The sequence below is a fragment of the Magnolia sinica genome, chromosome 1, assembly GCF_029962835.1.
Source record: "Magnolia sinica isolate HGM2019 chromosome 1, MsV1, whole genome shotgun sequence".
Taxonomy (NCBI): Eukaryota; Viridiplantae; Streptophyta; class Magnoliopsida; order Magnoliales; family Magnoliaceae; genus Magnolia; species Magnolia sinica.
This window is the reverse complement of record NC_080573.1, coordinates 13,265,327-13,281,589: the sequence shown is the minus strand read 5'-3', so window position 1 is coordinate 13,281,589 and position 16,263 is coordinate 13,265,327. Positions and strand designations below refer to the sequence as shown.

Here is a 16,263-nt window from a genome sequence, read left to right as displayed (position 1 = left end):
GGTAGGCCAAATCAGTAGAAAATGTTTGAAGGGAGGACATACCCCTGTACACTATTTCCAATTGTGTGGTCCACCTGAATGATAGATGGGGATGATTTTTTGTCCCTAAGCCTAACATCAGGTGACATACCTATTGGTCGGGGTGGATTTCACATAAACATCACAATGGAGCCCCAGTCACCAATGCCTCTGCTTATGTATTAAGTAGATACTAAGTAGGTAGGTTTTTTTAATATAAAATTCCCTATAAATATAATCCACGTGACTTGCACGTGCCATGTCCAACGGCCATCTTTAATAGCAAATCTTTCCACGTACGCTTTAAAAGTGCATAAATGACCCATTTCACCCAAATGTCCCCAAACAAAAGACCTTAAGACATTTGCATCCCCACCCCACCATCATACAATGCATCAGATAAAATCTTGGTACATTTCAACAAATCCGTGGCATGTTGTTCCACGGACACGATCCGAGGCTCCAATCCTGCTCAACGGCTGAGAGAGACGATGAAAATTGCGGCATTTCGACAGTGAAATCGTCGTTTCTCACATCTGATTGCTCATTGGACATATCCCCACCGTCGCCGTACCATTCTGGGACCGTCGGCATCGCTGCCGGAATGATATCGAGCAATGATGATAAATCATCCTCCATTGAATTGATCTCGTCCGCCCGATCATTCTCCATCTTCGTCCCTGTCGATCAAACGGAAAGGATCAAGAGTCCGATACTGGATGATTATCAAACGGCATTGGCGTTGCCAAATGTATCAAATTGCAATGCGTTTGGACCAAAAGAAAAGGAGAAAATCTTGAAATTTTGTGGGACCCACCATGATTTTTTGTAGAATCTAAACCGTGCATCAGGTGTGCCGCCTCATATTCACCGTACAGTCCAAAACTAAGACCAGCTCAGAAAAGTTTTTAGACACCACAGGGAACAATGCAAAATCATGCCTCACACTACTAAAATTCATGTGGTGTGGCTCACCTCGATTATGGTATTCCCTGATTTTTGTGGTGTCCTTTCATGCTAGTGGGGCACGTCTGATGAATAGGTTGGATGGAATATATATACTGCACACAAGTCAAAGTTTCTGTGCCTCAGGTGGTGTCCCCCTCCCCATTGCTCCCCATATTCCTTGTTATGTGCACTTCCTGATTTTTGAATTAGACTGATTTTTGGGATCTGGCCCAAACATGGCGTGGCACATCTGATGGATGGTTTGGATGTCTCAGATACATCACGGTGGGCCCCAGACAGTTAAAAATCATGAGAATTCACGTTCCATGTGATCATTCCCCGTTTCTAAATCCAAACCTTTGGAATTGAGAAAGGGGCGAATTGATGAGATTGGTTTTTGGTTTTTGAGTAAAACTAGGAGTATAATTGAAAAGAAAATTGATTTTTAGGGCATGCTTGAGTGCTATAGGTTGTAGTGCTCCTAGTTGCTTCGGTCCAGTCAAATCGATCTGAACCGTCTATTAAGTCCATAATATAGTTCATGGATATCATGCAAAAATCATACAGATCAGATGAATCTAATCCATCCTTGATTTGGCCTTATCTTTCTTTAACTATCCTTTTTTCAAGCTATAGATGTGATGGCTACAATCGTCTAACAAAAGTGATTCTTTAGAAGTATAAGCAGTCTATGATGGGCCTTAACAAAGAGATGAATCAAATTGTTGATTGGACCTATTTTGTTAAACAATCTTGACCGTCAAAGGCCATTGATCAATGGTTAATATTTATTGGGTCGGTGTGATCTTTGCCTTGTAGCCCAAGAAATGCATGTTTGGACATAATGAACAGTCTGGATCAATGAATTGAACTAAGCACCCTAAAGCAAGTAAGAGCAGTGTAACTTCCAGCGCTTTGATATCATGGGATCATTTCTCCATAATCTTTAAAAAAATAAAAATAAAAATAAATAAATAAAATCTCTAATACATAATTATGATTAACTAAAATGAGATGAAATCATTTTTAACAAGCAACTAAATGGTCCTTGAATTTTTTAAGGGGAATGCTAAGATGACCTATCCCAAAAGTTTTTAAGTGGCACGCGAATGTCCAATCATCGATCTCAGCCATCCATTCATTTCTACCCCTTGGGAATAAATGGTTGAAAAATCAAGTCAGAAAACTAGATGACCCTAACCCCTTACAACCATATGTTTTTTTTTACCAGCCATATAAGGGATGGTTAGCATCATTAAACCAAAATGCTACTTTGAAATCATAAGCCAATCATGATGGAACTACTTTATGAGCCTTAGAAAAATAATTTGTGATTTTGGAATCTCTATTCTTAAGGTTGCATTTGGTTGCACAAATTTCATGAAATAACATGAAATTCTACACAAAATTAGACTGATAAATCATGAAATTTCACCATATTTGGTGCAACCAAACCCATGATAGAATTTCTAAAAATCCCAAAATGGAGTGCTCTTTTGCACTATATTGGAAAGAAATGAAAGAGCTCTTCCATATCCACATGAGTATCATTGCATCATTTTGGAAATTCTAATAAGAATAGAAAATTAAAAAATCTTCACTTATTTTTCTTGATAAGGATGCGTTTGGTTGCAACAAATATCTTGAAATTTAATGATATTTTGCATGAAATGGTACTGATTAATCATGAAAAATCATGATATTTGGTGCAGCCAACTGCATCCAATTACAAAATGCAAATTCATCCATTCATCTGCAATTCATAGAAATGGAGCTACTGTATCTAAATCTCAAAGCAAAACTCACCAATCGATGAATGAGCGTGACCCATATCGTCCCACTGGCTAGCTGATCCCACCGGCGTGGACTCACCAAAATCCGGCCCTGAAGGATTTGTATCTCCAACCCAACCATCTAAATTGCATTTTTCCGTTTCGGGCTCTGGCAACAGCCCTTCTCTCTGCCAATCATTACCGTCTGTCATCACCTGGGCCTCCTGCAACAAAGAATCCAATAAACCACTATTGCTCCGGTCCAATGATGCAGAAGCTGCATCAGGAATTTGGGATGAAGGGAGCTGCAATTTCATGGAGATTGAGCGAGTGGTAAAAAGCCCGTCGGGATCGAATGTGGATTGAATAGGCTGTGGATTAAAACCAAAGCTGCTAGAATTGAATTGAAGTGTCTGAGGATGCTGGTTCTGCTGATTTTGCTGTTGGGTGTGGAGATTTTGATCGAACAAAGGCGGAGTTGGCAGAAAATGAGAAGAGAATGGAAGAGACAAAGAGGAGGCTGAGGGATCGGCGATGCCGTTTTCGCGGAATCGCTTGAATCTGTGAATTGGGGTTGGGAGGAGATATTGGTTGTGATCAGTCAGCAGAGGTGGCCTAGCAGAGAAGTTCATGGTAGTATCGAATGGCATTGGCGACAGCTGAGATGAGAAATGGGTCTTCTGGTGCAACGATGAAAGCGACGATGGAGGCGACAGAGACATCCGGTGTTGATGGAAATTTGATTTCCTTTGCATTTCAGGCGGGTAAAGAGGCAATCCTGCACGTTGGCGCCGTTTGATCCGCGTGTTCCAGTAATTCTTTATCTCGTTATCTGTTCTTCCTGGCAACTATTACAAGTAAATGGAGAATCTATATATTAGAAAAAGAAAAGAAAGAAAGAAAGACAGAGATGAAGGCTGCATTTGGATGGGCAATGAATTGAATTACGAATATATCTGCTATTACGAATGCTAATGAATAAATTCAATTCAACAGCACATCCAAACATGAATGCAAGTGAACTGAATTGAGAACTGCAGTTGCAAGTTGGATATGATGCCATCAATATGAATGCTAATGAAATTGTAATTCTGTTATTTCAATTCAAATCTAATTTGTTAGCGCGTCCAAAGACAAATCAGAGGAGAATGCAGAAGGGAATTGAATTGTGAATTGTAATTACAATGTGGATGTTAAGCCATCGATAAGAATGCCAGCTTGGTTGTTTGAATCAAAATTCAATTCAATAACACATCCAAACATAATGGAATGCGCGCATCCAAACACAAATCAGAGGAGAATGCATAAGTGAATCTCGTAATTACGAATACTAACTAAATAAATTCAAATCAACTGCACATCCAAACAGGAATGCAAGTGAACCGAATTGAGATGTGCAATCAGAAGTTGGATATGGAGCCATCAATATGAATGTCAATGAGATCGTAATTTAAGTTATTTCAATCCAAATCCAATTTGATAGCGCATCCAAACACAAATCAGAGGAGAATGCAGAAGGAAATTGAATTGTGAATCGTGATTACAATGTGGATGTCAAGCCATCGATACGAATGCCAGCTTGGTTATTTGAATCAAAATTCAATTCAATAGCGCATCCAAACACGAATCAGAGGAGAACGCAGAAGGGAATTGGAAGCCGCATTTGAACGCACAAGTGAATCGAATTACGAATACTAATGAAATAAATTCAAATCAGCTGCACATCCAAACACGAATGCAAGTGAACTGAATTGAGATGTGCAATTACAAGTTGGATATGGAGCCATCAATATGAATACCAACAAGATCGTAATTTAAGTTATTTCAATCCAAATCCAATTTGAAGTGCATCCAAACACGAATCAGAGGAGAATGCAGAAGGAAATTGAATTGTGAATTGTAATTACGGTGTGGATGTCAAGCCATCGATACGAATGCCAGCTTGGTTATTTGAATCAAAACTCAATTCAATAGCGCATTCAAACATAATGTAATGCGCGCATCCAAACGCGAAGGGAATTGAATTGTGAATTGTAATTACAATGTGGATATCAAGCCATTAATGTGCATGCCAACGAAATCATAATTTGCTTATTTGAATCAAAATTCAATTCGATAGCACATCCAAACATATATCGAATGCGCAAGTGAATTGAATTGCAAACGCAACTGCAATCTGAATACCAATCGATGAATACGAATGCGGAAGAGAAAAGAAGACAGATCGATCGTTGTACCTGAGCGGCCATACGGGCCCATTTGTTGCCGAGCTTGGAATGCAATTCAAGGATGAGCTGCTCTTCCTCAGGCGAGAATGAGCCCTTCTTAAGGTTTGGCCGGAGGTGGTTAGCCCATCGGAGCCGGCAGCTTTTTCCGCAACGAGACAGGCCTGCATTCTTCTGGACAGCGTTCCAATTCCCTTCGCCATGGTTCTTCACGTATTCGGTGAGAATGGCGTCCTCGGCGGCGGTCCACGGTCCTTTCTTTAAAGGCCTGGAGCTGCCCGTCGGCAGTGAGTCTTTGCTGTTGCCGCCGCCGCCCGACGCTCCGTTGGGCGACATTTCGGTTTCTGGTTTTGCAGTTCTTGGTTTATGTTAGTATGATTTGTATTTGTTCTCTCTTTTTTCTGGTTCGTTTGGATGAATGTGATTTTGATGAAATGGGATTTGAGAAAAATAGGATCTGTTTTGAATGGAAATGAGAAGAGAGAAAAGGGCGTAGAGAGAAGGTGTGGGGCCCACCTACACGTCCATGCAGAACGTTGTTATGAGGTTTGAGCTTGTGTTTCGGTCCGGAGATGTCGGTCCCTCCATTACGTGGTGGGCTTAGGCCTTCTCACGCGTTTTTCTTCCCTGCCCTTGATCTGCCCACCTCCTTAAGTTAGTATGTTGCGCCGTTTTTCCCGCCAATGTGCCACGTGTGGGGGCGTACGTGCCAATACTGGGCCCCACCATGAAATCCGATCAGTCTATTTAGTAGGAGCCGTAGCACCATGTAAAGGAAATCGGATTGCGGACTGAGTTACTCAGTACGCTTTTATCATACTGAGTAAACTCAGTCAGGCCTACCGTGAATGTGTGTGGGTTATCCATGCCGTCCATCGGTTTTTCGAGCTCATTTTAGCAATTGAGTCGAAAATTGAAGTATTCTAAAAGCACGAGTGGACCACACCACAGAAAACAGTGGGAATAATGACTTCCACCGTTGAAACCTTGATAGGGCCCACAGTGATGTTTATTTGTCATCAAACCTGTTCATTAGATCACACAGACATGGATGAAGGGAAAATACAAATATCAGATTGATCCAAAACTTTCGTGGGCCCCAAGAAATTTTCAATGGTAGAATTTCAATTCACACTGCTTCCTCTGGTGAGGTCCACTTGAGATTTGGATATACTTCGTTTTTGGGTTAAAGCCCTCAAATTATCTGTTAAAATGGATGGACGGAGTGGATAAAATATGTAAAATCATGGTGGACCCCGTAGAGTTTGCTCGGTAGCAATCCGCGTCCCATGTAAAGCAATGGATATCCGACGAGCCCCATTTTTTGTTATGTGGCCCACCTCATGTGTGTGGATCGACCTGATTTTAGCTAACAAATTCGACGTTTTTCCCGCCAATGTGTGAAACACACGTGCCACCTGTTGGGCCCACCATGAAATCAGGCAGTCCATTTAGGAGGGGTCCATGACAAAAGAACAGAAGAATGGACGGCGAACCCATGTTTAGCTGTGTGGCCCACCTCATGTGTGGATCAGACTGATTTTAGCTAGCATGCTTTGCTGTTTTTTTCCTGCCAACGTGTCAACACGTCAGCCGTGGGCCCCACCAAGAAATCAGGCCAATACATTTAGTAGGAGGGGCCGTGCCATAAAAAGCTACTTGTGTGGCCCACCTCATGTCGGGATCAGCCTGATTTTAGCTACAACGGTTAGCAGCTTTTCCCTCCAACGCCGCATGTGTATCACATACGTGCCAACGGTGGACCCCACCGTGAAATCAGGGCAGTCCACTCATGAGGAGGAGCAACGTCATCGAAAGCAATGGACGGTGTGTGGCACGTCATGTGTTGATCAGCTTGATTTCTGCACTAGAAGTTCACGGTGGGACCCTCATCTTTCACGGATGGGATGTCCTGCACATAGTAATATAAGATATCCGACCGGTCCTAAAACGGCATAGATATATGGTTATGGAGATCTTATCTCGGCTGTCCAACTAGTGGGCCCCATCTGTAAATGGCCTTCACTTGAAAATTGCACATTTTTTTAAATTTCCAACTAATTGATCATTTTCTGAAATGTGAATTGGCCAGTCACCACGGGTACCCACTAGATGATCGATCCACATGAATTCTATGCGGGAAATCAATGGTCAGAAGTTAGACCCTGACTCCGGGCCATTTATCAAGCCTTGGTCCGATGCATGGGCCCAAAAATTTCCACGCCCGAGCCTTGTGATACATGAGCTTAGAGGCTCTGAACCCAAATATACTCTGGCGCACATATATACCGTGCATAGGCATTCATACCCATGACCTCAATGATAAAACACAATCTGTTTACCATCGAGTCTTGAGCTGGGTCTCAGGCCAAATTTAGACCTATGTTTTTTATTCAATCTCTAGTAAGCTAGTCCTATAACATGGATGGAGTCGGGTTGGGTGCGGACTAGGTACTATTCCACGGGACTTAGCTAAAGATGGGCAATCATGTCGAAGGTTTTGTGGGGCTCTTTGTAATTTACGTTTTTTAATCCGAAGCTGTCCATCTATTTATTTGTATCATTTCATGGCACATGAGCACAAAAAAATGGCAGATGAAAGCCTTAAGTGGACCACACCATATAAAGCAATGGGGATTTAAAAACCATCGTTGAAAACTTTTTAAAGTCAGCAAAAGCTTTGAATGAAATTGATATTTATTTTTCCCCATTTTACAGGTTTATAAAGAAGTTGGATGGCAAGTAAACATCATGGTGGGCTTTTAAGAAGTTCTCAACCATAAAAATTCAATCCCACGTTTCGTGTGGTGTGATCCACTTTTATATGTACTTCCATTTTGGAATCATGCCTCAAATGGTCTCATGCCTCAGATGGTCTCTAAAAAATAGCAATGATAAAATAGATAGGCAACGGTGGCCCCACAGAGCCCCTGACATAATCATCCGTCTCTAGCTTAGTCTGGTGGGAGTTGTCCCACGTGTGCCAGCGACAGTACGTACGCAAGATATTGGTTGTTCATCAGGTGTACCCACCCTTTGGCTGCTTTGCCCAAAATGTTGGGCAGCTTTATTTATTAGGTGGGACACACGGGCATTGTCCGCCACTTAATCTTATCCGTCCATTTTCTCCTGCACGAATGGACCACAGAACGAGTAGACTGGCCTGTCTTTGTGCTAGCCGTTGAGTGGAGCCATCCGGATGAACAGTCCACTTTCCACACGTGTGCCACGTTGCCATGCGCAGGGGGGAAAGGGATTGGCTAGTCCCCTTCCACTAGCCAATGGTTAGTGGTCGGTGCTATGTGGCCCCACCATGATATATGTGTTTCATCCATGCCGTCCAACCATTCTTCTAGATCATTTTATGGTATCAGTCAAAAAATGAGGTTGATCCAAATCTCAAGTGGACCACACAGTGTTGATTGAATGCCCACCATTTAAAAACTTATTGGTGGGCACAAAAGTTTTGGATCAAGATGATATATATTTTTTCCCTTCATCTAAGTCTGTATGACCTAATCAAAAGGTTAGATGTCAAATAACCATTACATTGGGCCCTGGGAGGTTTTTAATGGTGGAAATTCAATCACTACTGTTTTCCCATGGTGTGGTCTACCTGAGATCTACATCTACCTATTTTTTTTGCATCAGGCCCTAAAATTATCTTTTAAAATGTATGGACGGCGTGGATAAAACAAATACATCATGGTGGGGTCCACATAGCACCGACCAGTAGCCACCTGTCTGGTGTCGGCGTTTTTCCCTAACCCTCATCCAGGCCAGATGAAGGGTCAGAACGGCCTGGATTCCATATACAAACCAAGGGCGGCCTTCCCTCACAAACTGTACCCTGTGGTGTGGGACACCTGATTTACAGATCAGCCTTATTTTTAGGCTTTTACGGTAACATGCGCTGAATAATCTGATCTACGGATTAGATTCTATTCACGCATAACGTGGGCCACACATCTTACCAGTACCATTGTAGCCCTGGCCCCGGTACCACTATACCGCGCCCCTTCTTATTTCGATAGTTCTAACCGCTCGCTTACGTACGCATGGAAGTCAGTCACACGTGTGGAACTGCAACAGCTTACGCTAATTCGAACGTAAGGTGGGCCGCACATGTACGCTGCTCAATTCCTAACCGTTCATTTATTTTTTACGGGATGGTCCACCAGATTATCATAAAGGCTTTCTTACGTATGGCATATGTATTGCTGGCACTGCCTGAGGAGCGGCCCTCATCACACGCACGTTTTGCCTCGTTTCCACCTGAGAGAGTTCATACACCAAGAGCGGGAGATGATACGGTGGAGCAGGTAGTATTGAGATACGCTAGAGCGGACTCTACACACTACAAGTGGTAAGGCAATGAATCAATCAGATCCGTCCATCTTGTTTCTCAACTTTGGTTGGGTGCAAGTTCCATTTGCAAGAACATCGATTACTCTATCCATCTCAAAGGTAGCCTTCAAAGAAACGGTGCGAGATGAAATTATTTAGTGGCCAAACATTCATCAATGGAAATTGAAATAATGTGATCTTAAACGTTGTTTAATTGATATATATATTTAAAATATGATCCATCCATGATAAATCCCACTATATGGACGGTCCAGATCAATACATATCCATGCCATGTGTACTGTACAGAGAAGGCTCCACTCTATCCGGTTCTTCCGGCTCTACCGTATCACCTCACACATTCAACAATTCAGCATCATCATTTAGAGAAATTTACGATTGTGGGCCCCACCTTTTATCCATCGGGTATTCTCGAGGAAATGCAAACTCAACTTACGAACTTAGACCTCCTCGTACGGACGATAAATTTCGGAACGAAAATACCCCTCCTTTGCACGGAAACGGATTGGCTGCTCCCCCTGCCACCCGCCAATGGTGGATCATCGGTGGTCTGTGGGCCCCACCATGATGTATTCTTTTCATCCATGCCGTCCATATGTTTTTATAGATTATTTTATTGTATGATACCAAAAATGAGGTATATCCAAATCTCAAGTGTACCACATTACGGGAAACACTGTTGAAAGAACGTCAATCATTAGAAACTCAGGTGGGGCGCACTGTGATGCTTGTGAGAAATCCTCCCCGTCTCAGTTCATTCATAGGGTCATAAAGACCTGGATGAAGAGGAAAAACAAATTTCATAATTATCCAAAACTTCTGTAACCCCTAAAAGGGTTTCAATGGTAGACGTTCAATTTCCTACTGCATTTTACAGTGTGGTCCACTTCATAATTAGATTCGTCTTATTTTTTGTCTCAAGCCTTGATATGAGCTCGACAAATAGATGGACGGTTTGGATATAACACAGACCTCATGATGGGACCCACAAAAGCAACACGGTAAAAAAAAAATTACAAACTGCCAGTACGGCGGCAGTGCCGTGGCCATTGTCAGATTTATTTTTTTTTTCACAAGGAGAACTATTTCTTTCTCTATTTACTTAACAGGCGTATCTCCTGTGGCCATTGTCAGATTTATTTTTTTTTTCACAAGGAGAACTATTTCTTTCTCTATTTACTTAACAGGCGTATCTCCTAAACTATAATGATTTACTTAACGTACCTCATATGATTTTGGGTAGGAGAAGCTAATTTAGCCAACCAACCTAGTTATTTTCCAAGATTCCATCCGGTCAATGGTTGAACATCTATTTCATTCACTTCGTGGTCAATTTCAACCACTTCGCAGTCAAATTGAAAATTCAGCGGGGCAAACATGAAATTGAGCGGGGCGAACAAGAAATTGAGCGGGGCAAACTATAAATTCAGCGGGGAAAACATGAAACTGAGCGAGGCAAACATGAAATTGAGTGGGGCAAACTAGAAATTCAGCGTGGAAAATATGAAATTGAGCAAGGAAACATGAAATTGAGTGGGGCAAATTAAAAATTCAGTAGGGCAAACATGAAATTGAGTAGGGCAAACTAGAAATTCAGTAGGGCAAACTAGAAATTTAGTGGGGCAAACATGAAATTGAGCGGGACAAACTAGAAATTCAGCTGGGCAAACATGAAATTGAGCGGGGCAAACTAGAAATTCAACGAGGCAAACTAGAAATTCAGTGGGGCAAATATGAAATTCAGCGGGGCAAACATTAAATTGAGTGGGGCAAACTAGAAATTCAGCGGGGCAAACATGAATTTGAGTGGGGCAAATATTAAATTGAGCGGGGCAAACTAGAAATTCAATCGGGCAAACATAAAATTTAGCGGGACAAAGTAAAAATTCAGCGGAATAACAAATGAATTTAAGCGGGGCAAACATGAAATTCAGTGGGGCAAACTGAAAATTCAGCGGGGCAAACATGAATTTCAATGAGGCAAATATGAAATTCAACGGGGCAAACATGAAATTGAGCAGGGCAAACTAGAAATTCAGTGGGGCAAACATGAATTTCAGCGGAGCAAACATGAAATTCAGCAGGGCAAACATGAAATTGAGCGGGGCAAATTAGAAATTCAGTGGGACAAATGTGAAATTGAGCAAGGTAAACTAGAAATTTAACGGAGCAAACATGAGGTCTGTGTTATGGACCAAATGCATTTTATATAGGGGAGTGGCTATAGGAGAGAATCCACACATTGTAGAACTCTTTCACTTATATACGTCTTCTCAATCTCTCACGTACGAGGAGAGAAGTCATTCTTCAATACAATTCTATCTTGAGTTGTCTATAGTACTTCATGCATATAAAACCGTATATACCCAATGTGATTAATTTAAACCATCATTGCATTACCAGATGAAAACATGCCATGCATGGCTAATGATTCCAACATTCTCTAACTTGAGATAATCATGATATTCTTCAATATGTAATGTATTATATGGTAATTCATTAACGATCGAGATTCTATTAGATATTTTAATGGATCCTATAAAGTATCCTAAATTATTTAGTCAATTGGAACTATCAACACTAGACCACGACAATAATCACCTCATTTATCAAAGTGAGACTAGGCATGATCACAATGTCAGCATTTCCAACAACATAAATACTGAAAACATTAGTGTAAAACATGAAAATCTCATGTTAGGTGTAGCTGGCATGCACACTTCTAAGTGGTCCAGTCATCTCTATCAAGAGATGCCTTAGCTTTAATCATAGTCATTTATAACTGGTCATTTCACCTTATGCATGCATAATGACTATATCTTAATAAACAAAAATCAAAACTTGAATCAGCGGTTAAATCTTAATTTACTGAAATGCGTATGCCAACTTAATATTTGTACTTGCACTGAACATGTTATCAAATAGGTTTTACAAACAATATTTGATGATTACAGATCATCTTTCTTTAAAAGAACCTTAGTATATGCTCATTTGCACTGAATGGTTTACATTGACGATAGGTTGCCCCATGTGCCATTTAAAACCTTGTAGAATGTTTGGGGCATCTGACAATCAGTAGGCAGATGATACACATGCACTTATATATGCATGTGTGCAAGCTATATGGGTGGGTAGGATTGGGACAAGCTCAAGTCGAGCTTGACCCATTCATTTATGGTAACATCTTCTGACCTAAGACCCATAACCTCACAAACTAAACTTCCCAAAACCTAACCCATGACAGATGATACTGACAAGGCATATTTTTGTTTTCACTCGTAAAATAAACTTTTGTCTATATCATTCACATGATTTCTGACTCCCATTTGAGAAGGCTACAATGGCATACAAATCATGAAAAATTTCCTAAATCGATGTCAGCAAAATCACCCTAGACATATCTTTGTTACATGTTGAGTGCTGAATTCGAGTGTAGATAATGCAAGGCCCCTCACTGCTCCAAGTGCTACCTTCAGTGTACGAGGCCAGTCCATCTTCGATTCACTAATACCTAAGTTATCAATATCAAGAATTATAAGTTAAAAGAACAACAATGGATGAATGGGAACAATAATGGATGAATGGGCATCAGTTGGCTTGAAACAGGTAATGATGATGAGCCTTGCTAAGTCCACACACTTGTACAATAAAGCTCATATACACACCACACATCAAGCTTGTCACGTTTGAAGGTTATATATATAGTCCCGTGTAGGTTTGCCTTACATATAATCACTTACCAGTTTGCTTACCAATACTATTGTCTACTTGGATTATTATTATTTTTTTTTATAGAAGAAAGCACAAAAAAAATAAAAATAAAATAAAATCGGGCATGTAGTGTATTGATGAAATGGGTTTGCTAAGTTTGGTTGTTTGGATGATGCTTGTTAGATATTTGATAAATGCCTAAGAGAAATATTATTTGGGTAGAAGTAATTATGTAGTTTGTGTATGAAATAAGTATTCTTTTATTCAGTTGTTCTATGTAATTTGTATAAAAACAATTCCAAAAAAAGAAAGAAAAAATAAAAAAATAAAAAGAAAAATAAAACACACTGTGATTCCACCTCATTACATGTCTTCAAATGTAGCCTTAGTGCTTTGTTTGAAGCTTCTGAATTTAAATGAATTAGAGATAGGGCTATAGTGCTTTAGCATCTCCACTTTTTAATTTTAGAGATGGTTATTCCGGAAGTTGATATGATTGACAAACTTGAATCAATAGGATTTCCAATGGCTTGCACAACAAGGGTACTCCATTATTCTGGTGGGGCAATTGATAAGAAGAGTCTTTTTTCATCTCTACTTTGCATTTTGTAATGGTAAAGTTGCTTTCATCTCTACTTCTGATCTCTTAGAATTGTAGCTTTCACATTATCAGCGAGGCAAGCTCAAAATTTAGCGAGGGAAGCTAGGAATTGAGCGAGGCAAACTACAAATTGAGTGAAGGAATCGAGGGATATCCAGTTTGCCCCGCTGAATATCTAGTTTGCCCCGCTTAATTTCCAGTTTGCCCCACTCAATTTCATGTTTGCCTCGCTCAATTTCACATTTGCCCTGCTCAATTTCATGTTTGCCCTGCTGAAATTCAAGCTTGCCCCACTCAATTTTATGTTTACCCCGCTCAACTTTATGTTTGCCCTGCTTAACTTCATGTTTGCCCTGCTAAAATTCAAGTTTGCCCCGCTTAATTTCATGTTTGCCCCGTTGAATTTTCAGTTTACCCTATTGAATTTCATGTGTTGTCCCGTTAAATTTCAAGCTTGTCCCGCTCAATTTCGTGTTTACCCTGCTCAACTTCATGTTTGCCCACTGAATTTCATGCTGGCCCCGTTGAATTTCAAGTTTCCCCCGCTTAATTTCATGTTTGCCCCGTTGAATTTTCAGTTTGCCCCGCTTAATTTTCAGTTTGCCTCGCTCAAATTCCAGTTTGCCCCACTCAATTTCATGTTTGAAATTTAAGATGCAATTGATTGGGTCCTTCTAACCTTGGATCAATCTTACTTTTTATCTACCCTTTCTGGACCTAACATTTGTTTTATTTTAACCTAATCAAGTCTCGAAATGATGCCATGGTTGCAGTTGCAGTTGCAAGTGATAGATGGCATAGGAGAAGTAACCATCTTCAACTCTAAAATAGCCATTTCAACCATATAATCAACAATCAATCATTTTCTAGTTTGCCCCTTTGCTCAGTACAGAGTAAAGAGAATTGACTGAAAGCAGTCTAACAAACTATACTTTAGCTTGGATAAGATATGACCCAGCTCATTGCCGAATCTTTTCCCAAACTCTATTATCCATTTTCATCGTTAATATTTTTTTCTCACCAAAATACACAACCAAAACTTCCTTGTTTTTGTCTTTGATTTTTTTCATTCTTTTTTTGTTGTAAAGGGTAGTTTTATAGATTGATTAAATACTCAATTTGTGCAAAACTTGCCAACTGAATGAAACAATCTTTTTATTTGACCAACATCACCAAACTTCAATCTTTCAAAAAATAAATAAATTTTAGGGCCCCAATTCTTTCATTCCAACCAAGTATATGCAGACCCTATAACCCTATTTCTGGTCTGCCCCGCTCATTTTTTAATTTGCCCCGCTTAATTTCTAGTTTGCCGCGCTCAATTTCTGGTTTGTTCCGCTCAATTTTCGATTTGTCTCGCTCAATTTCTAGTTTGCCCCAATCAATTTTCGGTTTGCCCCACTTAATTTCTAGTTTGTCCGGCTCAATTTATGGTTTATCCTACTCAATTTCTAGTTTAATCGCGAAGTGAATGAAACAGATTTTCGACCATCGACCCAATGGAATCTTGGAAAATTAGGTTGGTTGGCTAAATTAGCTTCTCTTACTCCCAAATCATATGTGGTATGTTAAGTAAATCATTCTAGCACAGGAGATATGCTTGTTAAATAAATAGGCAAAGAAATCAATTAAAAGATAAAAAAATATTTTTATATACTTACATATACATATTTACATCATCATGTATTAGAGAAAAATGCAAGGGAGATATAGTTCTTCTTGTAAAAAAAAAAAAAACATAAAAATAATAATAATATGCCCGTCCGACAATAAATTTTTTTTTTGACTATGTTGCTTTTGTAGGTCACATCATGAGGTCTGTGTTATATCTAAATTGTCCATCTATTTGGCGAGCTCATATTAAGGCTTGAGACGAAAAATAAGATAGATCTAACTATCAAGTGGACCACACTATAAAATGCATTGGGGAATTGAACATCTATCATTGAAACTTTTTTAGGAGTTACAGATGTTTTGGATCACTATGAAATTTATTTTTCCTCTTTATTTAGGTCTTCGTGACCCCGTGAATGAACTTAGATGGGGAGGATTTCTCACAAACATCACGGTGGGCCCCAACTGAGTTCCCATCGCAGGACCTTCCGTCAGCGCTCGTCTCTGCACGCCAGCCAGAGGAGGGGAAGGGGTATTTTCGTCCTTAAATTTGGTGTCCGTACGAAGAGGTCTAAGTGCGTATGTTAAGTTTGTATTGTTTCGTAAAAACCACTGGATAAAGGTGGGTACACAGTCGTAAATTTCTCCATCATTTATCTACTTTCCACATGTAATGTACGCCTTGAGTATCCCACCGTCCAATGCTCTGCCTCGTACGGTTGCTTGGGTCATTGATTTGTACAGTGTCCGTTGATCGGTAATCTGATCCGTTAATAGGACGAGCCCCACTGTAGATTCCCCACTTCACTAAAAATTCCAGAAAATCTAAAATTATATCCAATGTTTTCTTCAGCCTCTTTTATTAAAATCTAACCCGTTGGCTGTAGTTGCAATTTTCTTTTTAACCATTCATATTTTTTTATAAAATTTCAATCATAATAATTTTTATAATAATTTTTTTTGATGAAATAGTTAATCCATATCTGTTCACACAACATCAACGGTG

At 40.1% G+C, this 16,263-nt stretch overlaps 1 protein-coding gene across 1 annotated transcript; it reads right to left on the bottom strand.

The window, feature by feature from the left end:
- Positions 1-238: 238 nt before the first annotated feature.
- Positions 239-5,498, bottom strand: LOC131222604 (transcription factor MYB101-like). Its single transcript, XM_058218107.1, has 3 exons — positions 4,976-5,498; positions 2,773-3,586; positions 239-698 (listed from the first exon to the last, which is right to left on the bottom strand). The coding sequence occupies exons 1-3, from the start codon at positions 5,297-5,299 to the stop codon at positions 436-438; spliced, it is 1,401 nt and encodes a 466-aa protein (XP_058074090.1). The 5' UTR covers positions 5,300-5,498; the 3' UTR covers positions 239-435.
- Between the last annotated feature and the right edge of the window lie 10,765 nt (positions 5,499-16,263).